The 19448-nt window shown below is 62.4% G+C and overlaps 1 protein-coding gene across 1 annotated transcript in view; it reads right to left on the bottom strand.

Moving 5' to 3' along the window:
- Positions 1-1039: 1039 nt before the first annotated feature.
- Positions 1040-19448, bottom strand: part of SLC45A4 (solute carrier family 45 member 4) — a 40697-nt gene continuing 22288 nt past the window's right edge. Inside the window, 6 exon segments of the mRNA XM_039232955.1 lie at positions 1040-1399; positions 3216-3427; positions 4432-4531; positions 5157-6193; positions 6781-6960; positions 8819-9007. Of these exon segments, the coding sequence (XP_039088886.1) occupies positions 1040-1399; positions 3216-3427; positions 4432-4531; positions 5157-6193; positions 6781-6960; positions 8819-9007 (2078 nt within the window).

Genomic DNA, 19448 nt, shown 5'->3' with positions numbered 1-19448 from the left:
GGGCCGGGGGGGCCTTCCTTCCATCCCGGACACCTGGCAACCCTTCGGATCCCAGCGTGAAGGGGGGTGAGCAGGCGAAGAGGTCAGAGGAGGTCAGAGGAGGCCCAGCAGGACCCGCCCGCACCGGGGCCACTGTCCCACACACCCGAGGTAGGCCTGGCGGCAGGTCCCAGGCGGCGAGGCCACGCCTGGAGCTCTGCCCTCATGATTTCCCCAACAAATGGTTTAAACACGAGTCAAAGTGCAATGAAGAGAGTCCCTGGGGGGCTTCGGACAAAGACGACGGGGTCGGGGAGCCGGGGGGGGGGGGGCAAGGGCCGGGCACAGACACGTGTGCGCACCTGCCTGGGACCCGCCCCCCCAGGTCACCCCTTCCTCCCCAGCGCGGGTGGGGGGCAGCCGCCGTCCCCCGCTGCCCAGAGGCAGGGCTGCTCCCCGCGCCGTCTGTCAGAATCTCTGAGGAAAACAGGAAATGCTGTCTCTCCTAAGAAAACCAGTTTTGAAAGAAAAACGTTTCTTCTAAAAGAATCATAAAGAAAAATACTCTCCAATAGCTGCAGCACCGACAAAACGGGAGACCTGACGGAGAACCCGACAGAAAGCCCAAGTACCCGCGGCGCCGGAGAGGACGCGGGCGACGCTCAGGCACGGACCCCAGCACTGTCGTCTGACGTACGCAAGACAACAAGCAGCAGAGGACAGCAGAGATTTCCGTTTTCCGTTATAACCTCAGAAATGAAAAGTCTTATTTTTCTCCAAATTGTTTGTCTCTATCGTAAATCTGGTTTGTAATTTAAAAACATGCAGAATAATATACCTGCAGAATAAAAGAGTTGAAATTACAAGATCTTTTTCAATTTTAAAAAAAAAAGATTTCAAATGATTTTTTTTAATTGCGGACAAAGTAATTGGTGTGTTGTTTCTGCGGCGCGGCTCACCCCTCCCCCTACAACTACCGCGTCTCCGCCCGCGGCCACAGAGGCAACAGCGACCGACCCGCCGGCCGCCCCCCTGGAATGTGTGCACGCAGGGGTGAGGCTCAGACCATCGACTCTGTCTCTAGCTTCCTCGGCTGGCCCTCCTTCCGGGTCAGCCTCAGGACGGTGGGCTTCTCGCCGCCGCCCCCGCTTTCGCCCGAAGGCTGGGAAGACAGGCCCTTCTGCTCTTCCTTGGCCTCTTCCGACACATCTGGGTAGATCACCAGGAACGTGGCTGTCAGGAAGCCCAAGAAAGAGCCCACGGAGGCCACCATGGGGATGACGCGCACGGTGCCGACAGCGTCGACCACACCCCCGAGGGCAGACGCCACCAGGATCTGGGAGATGTACACCTGGCAGGAGAGGATGGCACAGTCGATCCCGAAGCCGCGCCTGGAGCTCCCGGGACTGTGGCGGACATACTGCAAGAGAGGAGAGCGAGAGTGAGGGCCGCGGGGCGCCAGAGCGAGTGGGGGCCGCGGGTGCCAGAGCGGCGGCCGACATTCCCGTGGATTGAATAGTAGCTCAGAAGTCTGGAAACACAACTTGCCTTTCTCTCAGCAACCACTCAGCCTGTCTCCCGACCCCGTCCCACTTCTATTCAACTTTGCATTGGAGGTTCTGGCCATTGCAGTAAGGCAAGGAAAATAAATAAAACGTATTAAGGACTGGAACGAAAAAAATAAATCTCATTATACACGGATGACGTGACTGGGTACGAAGACCAAAAGGATCTATCGATTTGCCCTAAGAATTACCAGAAGAATATACCATATCTGTGGACAGAAAGGCTCAACACTGCCATGTTTTCAACTCTCCCCAAATTATCTATACAATCAATGTGGTTCCAATTACAAAGCCCAGAAGCTGATTCTACCATTTACATGGAAAGTGCAGGGTCCAGAGTGCCCAGAACCTTCAGGAAGAACGAAGCCGGAGGACCCACTGGCCTGGGTCCTTCCACAGAACTACTTACAAGAGCATAAGCCTCGTGTGAGGACAGACCGACTGATGGAAGATGGGAGAGAAACGGGGACCAGAAACGCCATCCCCGCAGATGGGGACCCAACTAAGCACAAGGATGGCACCAGCGCGGGCGGGGACCACGTGACCCTCAACGTGAAGCGGCCCCGTGTCCCACAGCTACCCGTCCGCAGGAGAACAAAGTCACACTCCTCCCTCAAACCACACGCGCGTGCACTGTCCCCCAGGCGGACCGCGGGCGCACACAGGACAGGCGCCACCCCGTGCCACCGCCGGCACAATGGAGCAATGGCCCACGGCCACACGGTGCCGCCCTCTGCGAGCACAGGAGGGAAGCACAGGCGTGAAGCAACAGCAGACGGACAGACGTTCCACGCACAATAAGTGCAAACACCGGCGAGGGGGCTGCCTGGTGCTGGCGGCCAGAACGAGGGCCAGCTTTCCATGGCTTCCGCGTCAGCACTGCTTTCTCAGACTTGTTTTCCAACCCTCCACTGAGCCGTTCGCTTAGTGTGTACTCTTCTGCAGTCATGGTACACTCGGACTAAAAAGCTTATTTAACAAAGAACGCTGTGATTTAGATTTTCATTAGTTTGGTATTTGGCAGGCACCTAACCGCAGTGGATTAATTTTGTTTTTACAATTGTCCAAGGAAGATTAAACACAGTTTAGGTTTACAGAGAAACCGGAACTGTTTGGTGTTTCTTCCTTCACTTTCAGAGGCAGGGTCTACACCTGCACGAGGCCTCTGCACATTCGGGCCGGGCTGGAGCAAGAGGTGCCGTGCGCACCCGGCAACAATGCTGTTTGCAGGGACCGCCTGAGGCACACACGCGGTGCTACCTACCCACGTTCCTCTCAAAGTGCAGGCAACCCAGGCGGCTCGCGCTCTATTGGCCGGATGTGCTGGCCCAGCTCCCTTCCACAGGGTCCGTGAGGGATATCGGGGGCAGGCAGCCAGGCCACTGAAGGAGCAGATCCTTCCTTTGTAGCCACGAAGCCTGTGCCTTGGACCGACCCGTACCGGCGGCGGCTCTGCTGGTCCCTTCAGAACCAAAGACCTAGGGGGGATCATCTGCACCCCAAATGTCTCCCAAGGGGAAAGTGCGAGCTCTGCCTGGAGAGGAGTCGAGAGCGAACGTGGGCTTTGGAGCCGAACGGGTCTGATGATCTGACCAGACGTGCACTTCAGGCTGGTGACCTGGTGCCCCAGCGCCTCCTCCGCCACACCCCACCCCCGCCGCCACGACGCACCTCCTTGATGTCGTGGTACTGCCCGAGCAGGGCGTAGGGGCAGTAGGAGATGCTCATGGAGACGATGCCCATGGTGCTGATCATGACCATGGAGACGTAAACATTGGCGAACATGGCCATCACGGCTGTGCCGATGGAGAAGCCCAGCGTCCCCAGCACGTAGATGACCCTGACACTCAGCTCGTAGTTGTCCAGGCACTTCTGCAACAGGGCTGTGGGGACAGTGGGGCCGCAGGACAGTGAGCAGCGAGGCCTGCAGCGGGGTGCCCCCCCGACTCCCCCCACCTCCCGGGCCATCCTCCACGCCAAGGCCCCTCCCACCACACTCAGCCCACCTGGCCCCCAACATGCTCGTGGCTCACCCAGAGCGCCGTCCTCAATTCTCGGGGCTCTGGCACATCAGCACAAAGTCCACCCCCCTGGTCCCAGAGCCCGTAGCCGCTTCCTGCCCCGGACCCCTCCCACCACCCCAGACCCACGGGCTGGCCTTCGCCAGCCTCACGCCTAGCCTTGATTAGGAGTCTCAAGTTGTGGCTGGCCTCTCGCGGGAAAGGTCTGGGTCCAGAGGGACAGGCTTCTGCTCACTCCTCCTGACCCAGCGGCTTAACGGCACCTCCCCCAGGAAGCACCTCTTGTTCCTTCCCGAGAACTCCTGTCTGAGCTCGGACGGTGCTGCGTGTTGGTCAGGCTGGCTTCTGGCTGCCTCATGGCCTTGACCTTGGAAATCCTCAAGTCTAGGCCAGGCTGAGAGGAAGCTGGGGGCCTCCTCCACGGTTTGTGCAGAGAATGGGCGGGACCCAGACCAGACATGGTTAAGGAGACCCCCGACCCTGACTGTGCCCATTTCCAGGAGTGCCTGGGCACGCTGCTCCCGGGAGTGAAGCCTGTCACCTCCCTCCCCCAGGATAGAACTGCACCTCCAGGGAAAGGCCTCTGCTTCACAGCAGACTGCTCCCACGGCCACAGGCCCCAAACACACCTCACTCCCCCTCCCCCGGGCTCATGGGCACGGCTCCTGCAGCCCCGCCATCGCCCGGAGCCTGGCCCTGGCGGCAGCCCCGCTCTGAGGATCCCCTGGGCAGGACCCAGCACACGGAGGACACCCACGTGGGGTGTCAGGACACCCAATGCGAGACACACAGGTTTCCACGCTTCCATCCCCACTGTGACCTCGGCCGCACAACGACACCGCTGCCCCCGCCCAGGGATCGCTTACCTGAGCAGATGGCACCGGTGGCCGCTTAAATAACCAGGCCCCAGCATCCCATCTTCACGCCGGCGTTGTAGGCCTGCCAGGCCGTCGAGTTGGAGGGGGCCTATTCCAGAAAAGAGACTGGGCTTCAGGGCGGCCAGGAACCGCGGGCCACACTCTTTACAGAAAGGACGTTACTTTCTAGCTCAACCACAGGCAAGCCGTTGATTTTAAAAATCAGTGATAAACACGATAGCAAGGGGCCGTACGCAGGGCAGGACCCGCAGGCCCTCCCGGCTGCATGCCTGCCCTGCACGGGAGCCAGAGGGTGAGGGACCACGTAGAGGGGAGGCTGAGCCTGCGCTGAGCCCATCCGGCCCGATTCCAGGCGAGGCAGGTGGGAGCCATGCCGCAGGGAACAGAACGGGTCCTGGCCACGCACGAAACGGCGGGTCCCTATTCCGAGCCACCACGCTCCGGGCAGGTCTGTGCACAGCACTGGGCGTTGAAGCGGAGCCTCGCTTCAGGCTTCACGAGTGGCTCCGACCCTGAAGCCGTCGTGGGCCCCAAGCCCGGTCCCAGGAGCACCCGCTGGCCAGCTGCCCACCCTGCCCCCCCCCCGCCCCAAGTGGGCAGCACACGCAAGCTCAGCAGAAGCCTCCCCGCGCGGTGCACCAGGCTGTCGGCACTGCCAGGTGCCCACGTCACCGTCCCGCCCGGCCCCAAAGCGGGCACCCCCGGGCACTCACCTTGGGGTCCCCCTCGAAGATGACCTGGCCCATGAAGTCGGTGTAGAAGACGGCCTCGGCGATGACGGAGAACCAGGTGAGCAGGTGGCAGAGGCAGAGCCGCGTCAGCTCCCTGGGCATCTTGAGCATGGACAGCCAGAGCAGCCGCACCGTGGTCTCGCCCTCCCCCTCCTCGCTCTCCGTGTCGCCGCTGGACGTGGTGGCCCCGCTCTGGTTCCGGTGGCGGCACCGCTGCCGCTGCCGCTTCTGCAGGTCGTACAGGTCACTCATGCTGCGCGACGGCTTGATGAGGACCACGGCGTTGGCCCGCCGGTAGCGGTAGCAGTTGGAGCCGATCTTGCCGTAGTAGGAGAAGGTGCTGGAGGCCTGCCGGTGGAACGTGTGCCTTCGCCGCCTCATGGAGCTGGACGCGGCCACGGGTTTCATGTCCACCCTGGGGTAGACCCCAAGGCCGTCCTTCGGGGGCGAGCCACTTCCGTTGGGGACTCTGGCTTCTTCCAGGTGCTTATCGAGCAGCGTCTCGTCCTCGTTCACGCGCTCCCTGAGCACCGAGGCCAGGCGGTAGGGCCTGGCCCAGGTGAGCTCCTGGCTGGTGCTGCGCGGGGTGCTGGGGCAGGAGCCGTCGTGGAAGATGGAGGGCTCGATGTCGGGAAGGAAGGGCAGCTCGGGCTCCAGGTCCAGGGCCGCGTCCGGCGCATGCAGCACAGAGTCGCTCTTGCTTCGCACCATGTCCACGCCCAGGTAGTCCAGCGACAGCTCGTGCTCCGACTGCACCTCCGCCGGGAACGAGGCGCTGCCGCCATCCAGCATGGTGGGGCGGGGGGCGGGGGGCGGGCTGTCGGCCGCCTCCCCGGCGCGCTCCTGGGGGGGGCTGTACTGCTCCTCCTCGATGCTGAACAGGTGCAGGGCCACCGACACCACGAAGATGATGGCCGCAAAGAAGAAGAGCACCTGGTTCTGCGTCCGGAACCAGGCGCCCAGGAAGGTCTGGGTCCAGTCCAGCCCCCCCAGCACATAGCCGATGGCCCCGCCGAGGCCTACGCAGAGGGAGAGACAGAGGCAGCCCGTGAGCGCTGTAGGTGCCTTGGCGCAGACCCCCAAAAGAAGAGGAGAAGCTAGGAAAGACCTGGAAGGTCCTTCACCCTGAATCCCAGGCCAAGGACACCGCTATGCCCTTGGTCAGCACAAGTTTTTGGGATGGAAAGTACGAAAACAGTAGGAAAAACGAGACAAGAAACTACAGCTGACCCTAAGTTAGGAGTTTTCACCTCAGGGACTCCCGCCTGAGGAAGCAGAAGCAGGGATCTGCCAGGAAAGGAGGCAGATGGCTGCCTGCGACCCTGGGCGGCACTGACTGCCATCCCTTATGCCCAGGAAAGCGCTGTTCCCGACGGAGGTGAACTGTGCCCAGACGCACGGAGAGACGAGCACGGCCTGCCCACCGCCTCGCCCACCAGGGCGACGTAGAGGCACGGCAGCCGTCGAGTCCACCCCGACGTGGGGAGGGGGGCCTTGGGAACAGCGCCCCCGCCAGCCCCCAGTGCCGGTCGGCCTGGGACAAGCTGGGTGAGGTCTGGGAGGAGGTGAGGGCTGGGGTCGGGGAGGGGCGGGGGGGTGCTCTCACCGGCGGAGAAGGCGTGGATGTTGAGGGCCATGTCCTGCTCCTCGCTGTCCACCACGTCCAGCAGGTAGGCACGGATGGGGCCCTCGGTCGCATCAGCACTGAAATCCAGGATGACCACCCCCAGCACTGTGAGGACGATGCCGACGGGCTGCCGGTTGGGGACATCACCGAGGGACAGACCTGACGGAACACACAGGGGGCGGGCAGATCTCAGCTCCTCAGAGCAGTCACCTCCAAGAGGAGATGGTGACATTCTCGCTCGGCCGGAGGAGGCGTGTCTCTCAGCACAGACTTTCAGTACAGAAGGTGGGCTGTGTTTGTGCGTCTCCTCCCCGGTCACACTAGCCGTCCAGCGGACCTGGGAGAGCTTACCTACCTTCACGTTTGTGGCTGAACGGAAAACGGTCCCTCCTACCCACCTTCTCTGGCAAAGGAGGGCCACGCTGGGAGCACTAACTGAGCATCACTGTGACACACCGTCACACACCTGCGTGCGCACACTGTGTTCAGGGTCGGCGCCCGGGCCACGGCCTCATGGTGCGCATGTGCACCCACCCTCCCGCCCGGCCCAGGCCCGCGGGGGCGCTCCTTGAGCACTCCTGGAAGGCGTGGCCAGCCCCCCTGGCGTCCGCACGCGGCTCCTCAAGCATCGCTGTGGCTTCGCACACAGGAGGACGGTTGGAGCCTGTCCCCCTCACGCCACGTGGGAAGCACGGTGACCTTCCAACTTGCCGTAAGAAAATTAAGCCTTGAACGCCACTGCGGATGTTGTTTCGAAGGTCAGACTGGCCCCAGGCACCCCAGCAGACAGGCTAGCCGTCCTGCATGCCGGTGGTGGATGGCGAGGCACTCATCACCCCCTCCCTCCCCACCCCCCAGGCAGGCGCTTTCTCGGGGCAGCCCTGAGAAGCAGCGCACACAACCTCACTTCCAGCACAGCCCTTCCCTGAGCAAGCTGGAAGCCGCCAGAGGAAGCTACATTCACACCTTGCATCCCACCTGCCTTGGGGGAGTCTGCCCTGACCCCAGAGACTGGCTGGCACCCTGTGCCCGAGGATGTGGGACACAGGGCACATGCCTGGGGCCCAGGAGCCCCTGAGCTGCAGCCACAGACAAGCTGGCTGCACAGGAAAAGACGCCCGGGACAAACATGTCACGGCAAGTGACGGGGTGGGGGGCCGGATCCCGAGTCTCTGCGCCACCACATTCTAGCAAGACCGCCCCACAGACCCAGCTTCGGAGGGTGCCATCACTTTCCCTCTGGGGAGACGTGAGGAGGGACATGCGCTCTACAGGCGGAAGGGGACAGCCCGCAGCCCCAGGCCACAGCTGACGGCAGAGCAGCCCAGGCCTCCGGCTGGAGAAGGCCACCCAGCACCAGGTGGCTGGGTGCCGCTCAGGGAAGCACATGCTGTGCCTGGCGCGGTGGCCCCTCCTGTCCCCGGCCTGTCCCCACACAGCCTCGGAGAAACAGCGCAGCTCTCGCCAGCCCAGAAGGCTTCCCAGGCCTCTGTGAGCGTTCCGACGTCAAGGACTTCCTTCTGCAGACCTGCGCCAAGCTTGCGGCTGTCAGGACGCAGAGGAGGCCTCCGTCTTCAAGAGTCATTGCCAGAAAACAAGGTTTTGTTTTTAACAGTTTTGATGGGCTCCCTCAGGGCAAAAACTATTTTCCCACATAGAGCTGCTTTAATTAAAAACAAAACAACAAGAAAAAAGGCAGAACAAAACATGAGTACCCGAAATAGAAAAACAAGTAGTGAGCTGGGTCTGGACATTTTCAATACCAAGCCTGAGAAAAGGACAAAACAAGAAGAGATAATTTCTGAAATAATGCTGGAAACAGGACGCGGTGTCAGATACGCACGGAAAACAAGTGGGTCACAACAGGAAGTGCTTCCCTGTGAACAGGTTCCCACGGCTTTCCCACGTGGGGCCCGCTCCCGCCCGGGCCCGGAGGCGCCCTGCCAGCTCGCCGATGGCCACGCCGGCCACGCCGTGGGCCGCAGGAGGGCGCGCGGCAGGGCAGAGGGACACTCACCGATGGCAGAGCCATTCAGGAACAGCGCCACGCCCAAGAGCACGCCGATGCACAGGACCAGGATGAAAGGCCGCCGGCGGCCCCAGCTCAGGGTGCACCGGTCGCTGGCGGAGCCGATGACGGGTGTGAAGATGAGGCCAAGGATGGGGCTCAGGAACCAGGTGAGGCTGTAGTACTGCTCCGGAAGGCCTGCACAGACACGTGGCAGGCTGTCACAGGCGCGCACACACACACACACGCACGCACGCCCCGGCCTGGCAGAGACCCCTCGTGGAACTGCCCATGTCTGAGGCAGGCAGACCTGAACTAAGCTGAATCCCAACTGGAAACGTCAGGTAGGCAGAGGCCTGCACCCGAGCAGACGCCCCGGGAGCCGGGACCCGTGCAGGTGCACACGGCAGCCCAGCATGGAGTGCGGCAAGCAGAACTGGGACCGGCCGTGCACACATTGGGGGCGGGGGCGGGGGGGGGGGGGGCAGGCACCCATGAGCCCGCTCATGCCGCCAGTGCTGCTCGATGCCGCCTCACAGGCCCTGCACACCAGGCCCCCATCACCCCAGAACGAAGACACAGGGAACATGGCTCCAGGGCAGCAAGGACCCACCTCTGCCTCTCTGGGCCTCGCCAGCCAAAACCTATCACCAGAGTCCCCACTGCCGCACTACACGACCCCAGCGGTGGGCTCCTGTGAGGCCACTAAGGGGCCAATGAGAGGGGAAGCGTCAGCTCAGGTTGAGCTGGAGCAAAGCTGTTCTACTTGGCACTTGCTCTCCCCTCTCATGGAACCCTCCTACCTGCCCAGGAAGGTGGGGACTGTTGTGCCCATTTCCCAGGTGGGGAGCCTAAAGCCCAGAGTGGTTAGGTAATGCGCCCTGGGTCACACAGTGAGAAAACAGGAACCTCCCCCACTTTGCACAGACCGGAGGCTATCGCCAGTGGACGGCACGCTGGTACAGTGGAGCCCCGCACGGGAGCGGGGGGGCAGGGGGGGCAGGGAAGCACGAGCCCCGCACATGCCAGCCGCAGGGTCCACAGTGGCTAAAGGAAGTCTCTACTGGCATAGGCCAGGGTGGCGGTCGCCCTCGGGAAGGGCAGGGGCTTCGGGGGTTGTCTGTTCTGTTCCAGATCTGGGTAGGGGTCACCCCGCTGAGACTTCCGTCACGCACCTCTCCGGGTCCTGCTTCAGTGGGAAGCTGACTTAGAGAAAGGAAGGGGCTTGGGCATGCTGGCGATCCCCGCCCCAGGCGCCGGGAGGTGGGGCGCCGGGGTGCACAACTGGGAGCCAGGCCCCTCTGGCGGACGGAGCGGCGTCCCCATCACCCACGTGCCCGCACGCAGCCTGCGCTCCACCCATCTGCTCCACCTTCACCCCCTAGAGCCATAGGAAGCGTGAGTCGTGTTCCTGGTCCAAGTGAGCAGAGCGGGCGCCTGCTGCTTCGGAAACGGGAAGCAGGCCGGCGCATTCGGGTGGCACCGCGGTTTCTCGGCAGGCTGGGGCCTCGCCTCTCCGCGCCAGCGGGGACAGCAAGAGCCACCCGGGCTGCCCCAGTGCCCACGTGCAGGAGCGTGTTGTGCACAGAAAGGACGGCCGCCACCACCACTCAGCGTGTATGACACAGCTGGCGTTTCACGAGGCGGGAAGCATCCTCACGGATGTCAAGCCTCGCGGACTGTCAAGCCGGCTACCCCGAACAGACCCCGACTGCCTGCACACGCGGCTCCTCGCAAGTCCCCGCACGCACACGCCGACTGACCTGCCACGCCTGGCCTCCTGCCCGCAGCCCAGCCATGCTGCTGCCTCAGACACTCACAGCGCTCGGTTTCTGCACACCGCCTGCAGTCTCACCCCCTAGAGGCCTGGGCACACCCTTGCCAAGCTCCACACCTGCTGAGCCACCTGTATGCTCTCCCAAAAGACCGTACATCCTGAGAGCGTTTGCGGGACCCCCCGGGAGCACGTGCCTGTGGAACTGCACCAAATGCACGTGTGGGGCCAACTGGTCGAGCCCACCCACCGACCCTCTGCTAACCCATCCCTGGGCCAGCCCGTTACCCCACGGAGGGCCCTCGCCTGCCAGGCCTGCACCTGCCCTGTGATTCCAGACCCTTCCAAGCCCTCGCTCTCCAGGGGGATGAAGAGTGCCTCGCCCATGGACTCGGGCAGCACGGCCCTGGCCACAGGCACTCCATCCCACTCCTGACGTCCAGTCCACCTGCTGTCACCACGCTCACCCCCCCGACCAGGCTTCTGCTTGTGCCACGGACCTCGATCCATCCATTCTCAGCCCACCCGGGGCCTATGCTAAGAGTGCTGCTCCTGGGGTGCCTGGGGGCTCAGTGGTTAAGGGACCAACTTCAGCTCAGGTCACAATCTCGCGGTTGTGAGTTTGAGGCCTGCATGGGGCTCGCTGTTCTCAGCCAGAGCCTTCTTCAGATGCTCTGCCCGCCTCTCTCTGCCCCTCCCCTGCTCTTGCTTGCTCTCAAAAGCAATACTGCGCTGCTCTAAGACAGCACGTCGGCACCTCTCCCCCTGCTCTGCTGGTCCCTTCTCACTGCAGCGTTATGTCCACTTAACACGTAGTGAGAGTCCTTACACGGCTGCTGCCACGGCGGCCACACTACTACTTGCTTTCTGCCGGTCCCCCTTCTGCCTACTTCCGGTGAAGTGAACTGAATGCTGTACATGCCGGCCCCGCAGCACAGTGTGCACAGTCCCTGCCACCGCTCTCCCGGTCTGGGGATGTCTGCGCAGCACAACCGTAGCAGCACTGCACGCGCCTCTGTGCCGGCCCCACGCCCCTTCACACCACGGGCGGTACACGCGCCACGTCCGCAGACACTGCAAACCCCGGTCTGGGCTGCGGCTGTGCTTCAGCAGTCATGCAGATTTTAAGAGAATTAAAACGAAAATTCCTCTTTTATGTTTACCTCCCGTTTAATCATTTCTAGTCTTTTTCCTTCCTTCCCAAAGACCTGAGTATTCACACGGTGCCACTCCCTTCTGTCTGATGGACGGTTTTTGGGTTATTCACATTTTACAGAAATCTGCTAATGACAAATCCTTTTATTTTAACTAAAATCTCATTGTTTCACTTTCATTCTTTAAGGATGTTTTGGGTGGATAAAGAGTTCTGGGTTAAGTCCCCGCCCCCAAACTTGGAAGAGGTCACCCCAGTTTCTGCAGAGGCTGGGTCACCTCATGTGCTGTGCACACAGAATGCCCTTCCTCGGGTGCCTTCAACATGTTCTTTTTGTTGGTTCTTAGCACTTGGATCCGATAAGCCTAGAGCAAGGTTTTCTTTACACTTCTTGCTCGCAGTGCGCGGAGCTCCGTGAACCTGGACCTTGAACTTTCGCCACTCTGGGAAATCTTCAGTTGTTTTCTCTGCCTGTCGTGCCCCCCACCCCCCCACCCCGCTCCTCTCTTCGGGGACCCCAACCACGTGTCTCAGACCCGGCGCTTCCCAAGGCTGCTGGCTTCTATTCCGGGTCTTCCTCCTCTCTGTTCTCCGTCGTGAGTCACGGATGTCGACGGAGCCTGTCGTGCGCAGCGCCTTCCTTCTGTCCTCCCCAACCCCCTCTGAATTTTCCCAGATGCTGCATTTTTCAGTTCTAGAATTTCCAGTTGGTTCTTCTTTTCCCTCTTCTTCTTTAACAGTTTCTGCTGCTCTGCGGAGCTTTCCTACTTCCTGCTAGGGACACGTTTTCCTTATGTCCTCGCTCACACTTCCTGCACCGGCCAAGGGGCCCATCACGAGTGCCCGATGCTGGGGCCGGTCTCCACTGCGGCCTCTTCTCTGGACTGCGGGTCACGTCTTCACGTCCCGAGAGCCCTGGATGCAGACGTTATGGACACGAGGCTGCAGACACTCTACATTCTGCTATGTCCCCTTTCTGGGCAGTGATGCCTTTATTTCAACCCACAGTTAGCTTGGCTGCAGTCAGGCTCGAAACCCTCCCCTGAAACAGGAGGCAGCAGATCTCCGTTACGTTCCGTCAGCCTTAGCTGCGCTGCTTGACACTCGGCCCGCGGCTGCATGCTTTAAGCATGAGCAGAGACCTGAGAAGAGACGACACAGAATTTGGGAGGCCCCTGGCTCAAGCTCTGGCCTGGATGCTGTCCCTGGGTTCTCCCAGTGAAAGTGCAGGTATCAAGCGTTTTTAGCTGCCCTGTATGGCATCAAACACGGCCCACCTTCAGGCTAAAGGCTGTGAAATGCTGGGGCCTCGCCTAACACTGTTCCCTTCTAGTTTCTGGCACTCTCCAGTGGCGTCAGCGAGCCGCTTTTACGTCCTGGCCAGCTTTCTATAACGGCAGCAACAGGAGCTATGAGGCCCTGTCTTCTGCTTGGTTTTCTCAAAACAGAAAATTATGTTCAATTTTAAATACTATTTCATATACTGAATAGATTTAACAGTATGTAACTTAAATAAATATTGTTTCAGTTGATGCTCTCTCAGCTCCGGGAGGCCGACAGTGCTGCCCTTACCATGACTCCGCCCCACGTCTCCCGGGCTGCCTTCCCACACGGCGAGCTCGGCAAACACAGGGACCAGGAGAGCGCTGTGCCCTGCTGGCGAGGGGACCTACGGCTCACATGGCGGGCAGGGTGAGCTGCTGCCACCGGCACAGTCCAGACCGTCCAGGTGGGTGACTCGCAGCTAACTGGTGGAGGGGACGGCTCCCAATGTCCTGAGGCCACCAGGCCACCCCATTTTCCAGGTCCTCAATGTCCCACTGATGAAGACAACCCTCTGATAGGATTCACAAGGCGCAGTCTCATCCCATTTGTCCTCACAGGCGGCCGAGAGGTTGGCGCACGGTACCGGCTGCACCTGCGGGGCGGGGTCCCTCGGAGCAGGAAGCCAGGGTTCAGATGACGAGGCCAGAATGAAGGTGCAGACGGAGGGCAAGAGCAGAGCTCTGGTCCACAGGCGCTAACAACACACGGCACCCTCTGGGACCCAAGATGTGGCCACCCAGTGACTAAGTGGGCGTGCACCCCCACCAACGGGACTTTAATGCCAGCCTCACTGCACGGGCACCGGCTCCAGTGCCCACTTCCACCATGCTGCCGGGCAGAGAGGAAGCTCCATAGAAAACAGCTCCTTAAAGACTCGCCCTCGGCTGCAGAGACAGAAGCAGGGGCCCAGCACTTCCTTCGGGCCGCGGGCAGTCGTTCGTACAGCTGTGCGTGGGCGCGGAAAGGCCACAGACACCTGTTTGCGCGTAATCCCCCCTTAACTTCCACAAACACCCATAAGCATCTCGGAGGCGCAGGCTCCGCATCAGATAGGAGCCCACCCCCACCCCACCTTCCCACCCCCACTGCGGCAGGAGCCTGGGGAGATGGCCCCAGCCCACCGTCAGTGACTCCGCCGCCCCCTGCCCCTGGCTGACGGGAGGCCAGCACCAGGTCCCTTGGAAGTCCTCGCGGCTGGCTGGTGTGAGACACAGTGGCGTCGTGCTGGCGCAAAGCCCGCGCTCTGGCCCGGCACAGGCTACATGACATGGACGCAGGTGGAGAAGCAAGCTGGCTGTCCAGGTGACAGGAAGTCACTCCACCGATGGCACCCTCTGGAAAACAAGGCTTCTTGCCCTTACGCGGAGGGGCTGCCGGCACGGACAGGAGCCCCGCACCGCCGCACGCAGGGACGCCCAGAAGACCCGTGGTGGCAGCAGCGGGGGGGGGGGGTGCGGCAAAGGTGCTCACACGACCGCCGGGGCTCCGGGCAGTACTGGCCCTCTCAGCAGTCAGTCCGCTCCGGGCTGCGGGCGGACGAGCTGGGACGACGCTGCCCCCCCCGAATGCCTGCTGCCCCGGTGGCTTCCTGCTGGCGCGCGGTTCCCTGCGCTGGGTGCAGCCTGCTGAGCAGGAGTACCCGGTGCCCCTGGGGGCCTGTGGGGGCCCAGCTTGGGGCGCGCCCCGTAGATGCCCAGATGGCCCCTAGCCTGCAACACCAGAGTACGGCTGCGCGGGGCGGACACCAGGGACGGGCACTGGAAGGTCGTCCTGAGAGCGGGTGCATGACTGAAACCGAACGGTTCTGCACTAAACCCACATCTAGAAACACCCGAGGACACGGGTCGAGCGGGACGCTGGTCGGCAGCCTCCCCAAACCTGCGTCCTCATCACACAGAGTGCCGGCTGGCCTTGAGGGAGGAGGGCTCAGGGCTGAAAGCTCAGGGCTGAGCCACTCGGCCCCCCAGGGCATACTGGGACCTGCGAGCAGCCAGCCCCTCTCTCACCCCCGCCTCCGCGAGGCACACCGTATGCCAGGCTGGGTGGGGTGTCCTCTCACTGCGGTGCCGATCCCCAAACTTCTCTTCACCCCTCCCCGCGTTCACCCCTCCACCTGCACAGTCTGGCCCCACCCCCACAGCCCTCCCAGACCTGCCCTCCAGGAGGGCCCCCAGGGTCACCTAGACGCCAACTGAGCCGGTCATCATCAGCTCGACTCAGCTAAAGGCCCAGGAGGGTAGTGGGCTGGCATCATGCCTGGTATACAGCAGGCACCAAAACCTTGTGCTGGATGGAGCCCACCCCATACCCCCAAGCACTACCCAGCCTGGTGCCCCTCACTCCAGCTGGGCCTTCTTCCCAAGGGGGCACCCCCCGCCCTGTAAAACCCGTTTGCCTGGAGGCTCCCACCCCCTGAAGCACAGCTCTGCCCCAGCTTCTGTGCTGCCAACCCCCAGCCCTCGGTCAGGCCTCCCACGTCCTCTGTGCCCCTCCCCAGACTCCTCTCACTCCCCGCCCAGCGTCAGGACCATGTCCTCCAAACGCGGCCCGGCTGCAGCTCTCTGCTCAGAAGCCTCTGCACGTTTCTCGTGATCCGAACCCACTGGGCTGGATCCTGCCCTGTCACACATCCTCGGAGGGGACCTGCCTGGCTCGGCGGCTCCCAGTCCTCCTCCCCACGTGTCCCCTCCCACTGGGCACCCCGAAGTGTCCACCCATCCCTGACACTGCCCCCAGAGGGGCCGCCGGAGGAGAGGCCAGGAAGGCGGGGGAGCCGGGAGGAGCAGACAGGCCCGGCAGTGGCGCCCTCCCCAGGCCTCCCGAAAGTGAACTCCAGGCCGCAGGGCACCCGAGCTGAGCGGCCGCGGTCAAGGGAGCGGCTGGGGCCTTGGAGCTGGGCACCCGCTTTCTTCGTCCAGCACGTGGGCAAGAATAAACAGCCCCCACCACGCCCCCCCGGGGCGGCCCCGCGAGTGAACGAGCCAGGTCTCCGCGGGGCCGCGGCGGTCGCTGGGACGCCTCCAGCGGCGCATTTCCCAGCGCGGCTCTCAACAAACAGCGCGCCGCCCATAGTAAATAATTTTTGTTTTCTCCCGGGCCAGAGCTGAACAACAATGGTGGGACCAGGAAGGCTCCCCGTTCACAGGAAACGCTCGGTGTGTCAGCATTGGCGAGGGCCGTGTGAGGTCACGGGCAACGGCGGCCGCGCTGATCACGCGCGGTGGCTCCCATTCAGTGCAACGTCTTTTTTGATAAACTGGTACTGGCGGGGGGGAGGGCGGCCAGGGGAACGGGAAAGTTGCCTATAAATGTTTAACAAAGGATCTGAACCGGGAATGGGAAGGTACATTCTTTCTTTCAATAGACAAAGCCTCCCACATCAAGATATGTTTGTGTTCTCAGACAAGAATTTCACGATAACGTTCAGCTCTCAAGAAGGAGCGCTCTGTGGGAAATGCCCCAAGTGACCTCGGGTAAATGCAGGTCGGCAAGCCCTGCAGGGAACCCCGCCGAGGGCCACGGGCACCCCCAGGCATAGGCAGAGGCCACCGAGGGAGGAAAGGGTCCCCTGCACAGGGACAGTCTACACACTGTGCAGAGGGGAGCGGACACTCCTCCAACTGAACAGAATGTTCTAGAATCCCAGAGCCACGTTGGGAAAGTAGCAAGTGGGATGAAGGAGACAGAGGAGGAACCTCATGCTTCTCCGAGGGCCCTACCTGGAACAGCAGCTGGCGGGTTTAGGTGAGGAGGAACAGCCTGTGCACGCACAGCCCCTCCCGGAAGGCCAGGAGCTCGCCTCCAGCCGGGCCTGCTCCCAGAGACGCCCCAGCACCCAGGCTGTGCCCCCCACCTGTGTAATCCTTCCTCCCAGTGTTAAGGAGCAGGCTCAGATACCCAAAGCGCAGTCCCCAAGCCAGGCGGGCTGTGGAGGGCAGTCTCGTCCCTCAGGATCAGGGACGGGGGGAAGCAGCAGTTGGCTCATCGGGGTGCCCTGTGGGTGCATTCTGCATAAGAAGGTTAGAGGGCCGCGCAGGAGGCTGTCTGGGGCTCGCCGTGCCACGCCAGGACAAGTTACGCGGATGGAGGCAGGACTTTAGAGACGGTGCCCTTCAAACTTACCGAGGGCTCCACTAAATCCCAGCGGACTCTGGATGGTCTTTCTCCTGGTAAAACAAGTCTTCTCCAGCCCCTGTGCTGGCCCTGAAGCCAGGCTGTTTCCTGGGAATCGATGTGCCCAGCCCGCCCCCCCGAGCCCCGTCCCAGGGGCTCCCAGAACCCCTGTGGGGGGGGGGAGGGGGGCACTAGTCCTGTTTCAAAGAGGAGGCTCAACAGCCTGGCTGGATGCACCTGGTGGCTCACTGAATGTCTGGAAAGTCAGGGGCGCAACCCTCCCACTGCCCGGAGCCCCTCAGGAGCACAGCCCACTGCCGGCTGGAGCACCGACTGCTCTGGCCCCTCCCACCGACTGCTCTGGCCCCTCCCACCGACAGCCACCTCGAGGCTCTGAAGCACATACTGCGGGAAGCCGCCTCGTGGTGCCACGGCAAGGTGACCTTGGTTGTACAAGAAATCACAAGGTGTTCAGCCTAAGATTCCAGAAGCTTCCTGCAGTACACAAAACACATGGCTTACCCCACAGTCCTGCCAGAGCTCCTGGGTCAGCCATGGAAGGAGGGTAAAGCCTGTTCAAGGCCAACACGTGCAGAACCTATGTCCTGTTCCGCTGCTTGGGGGTCCCCCAACTCAGAGAAAAGGCCACCATCTGCCCAGTGATGCTGGTGAAACCCAGGAGTCCCCTCCTGGCTCACAGGGCAGCAGAAACCCTGAGGTCACGAGACCAGCCCCCAGCACGGACAAACACAATTATCCCAGGCCTGCATGTCCAGCTCGTACTTGTGGGGCCCGGCCTCCGTGAGCCCTGCGGCCGTCCCCAGCGGTCCAGGCCCGGCCCCCGCGGCCGTCCTGCAGCCCCAGGCCAGCCAGGCCCGGCACGAGCAGAAGACAGCCTGCTGAAGGAAAGGACCAAAGGGAAACACGGAGCCGCGTCGCACCCCACACCTCACGGCCTCGTCCGGGACCTTCCGGGGACTGACGGGCAGCAGGTGAGGCGAGGGCCAGTGTGGGAGGCAGGCTCCGGGGTGAGGCCCTCCCCGCCGTGCCATCTGCCTTCAGCTTCCCAGGGGGCCTGGCCTCCCCACCGACCCCTGCAGTTCACCATGAAATGCCTCCAGAAGCCGTCGGAAAGCACGCCAGCTTTGACCCCGAGTCCCGAACAGACAGGTGGCCTCTAGAAAACTCCCCTCCGCGCGGCCATGGCTAGGGCCCGAGAAGGCCGCCCCGACGGAGTGGCCCCCTGACGCTCCTCGTCCAGAGCCCCACACGGGGCTCGGTTCTGGCGCTTCCTCCCAGCAGCTGGGTTCCGGGGAACTCCGGTGGGGGTGCCGGGGAACTAGCTGCTGAAGAGTGGGTCCGGTCCTCTGAACGCTGGCCTGCCCTCCGGTGAAGACGAAAGGCTCAGGCCCAGAGACGCGGGCGACCCGCACACCGAGGCTCCAGACCCGCCTGCCCAGCACCAGTCAGCATGAGGCCAGCAGCAGGGCCCCGCTGTGCTCAGATGGCACGTCCCTCCTCCAAGGAGACGCTCCTGAGTCCCTTCAACCCCTCCGTGTCGGGACACAGCAGCACAGAGAAGGCACCTCACACCCACGGTGCTGCTGTGTCTACACAGCCTGCACGCTGGGCGTGGCCGGGTCAAACCCTGCCGTGCTGTCAGCACCTAGCACGGGTGCCCAGAATATGGGGAAGCAAAGGCCTGTAACTGATCAACGCGCTAGGCGCCCCCGGCCCCGGTCTGGTGTGGCAGAACGGGGAAGTGTGCAGGGCCCGGGCCTCCCCGGGGCTCGTGGGACAGGAAGCGTGGGGGCACGGCACACAGCGCACAGCGGCTGCTAGGTCACAACCGCCACCACGACAGGCAGCAACTGTCCTCAGCCATGGTTTAAAATGACAGCAAAATGTACGCAGCGGTAAGTCTCAGGGAGATTTAAAGTAGAACGTAACTTGGTTATAAGTGAGAAACGCTCTACCTCCCCATCCCCCGCCCTGGCCACCCCCCCGCCCTGGCCACCCCCCCCACCCCCCCACCCCCCCTCCCCGCCCTGGCCTGCAGCAGGGCCTGCAGCTCCCGTTGGGAAATTCAGGCCCAGGGGCCGGGCCGTTCAACCGACCACGGAGAGTCGCCCCCGGGCTCCGCCCTCGTCTGACCCAATCACCTCAAGCTGAAATTCGGATCTCCACCCCATTTTCCATTTTATGACCCACCTTCCTCCCTTCAGACTCGCAGATGCAGTACTTCTAACAGAGTTACTTCCGATTCTCCACGT

The sequence above is a fragment of the Hyaena hyaena genome, unplaced genomic scaffold (assembly GCF_003009895.1).
Source record: "Hyaena hyaena isolate Hyena2069 unplaced genomic scaffold, ASM300989v1 scaffold_69, whole genome shotgun sequence".
NCBI classification, from domain to species: Eukaryota; Metazoa; Chordata; class Mammalia; order Carnivora; family Hyaenidae; genus Hyaena; species Hyaena hyaena.
This window is presented reverse-complemented; position numbering and strand designations above follow the sequence as displayed.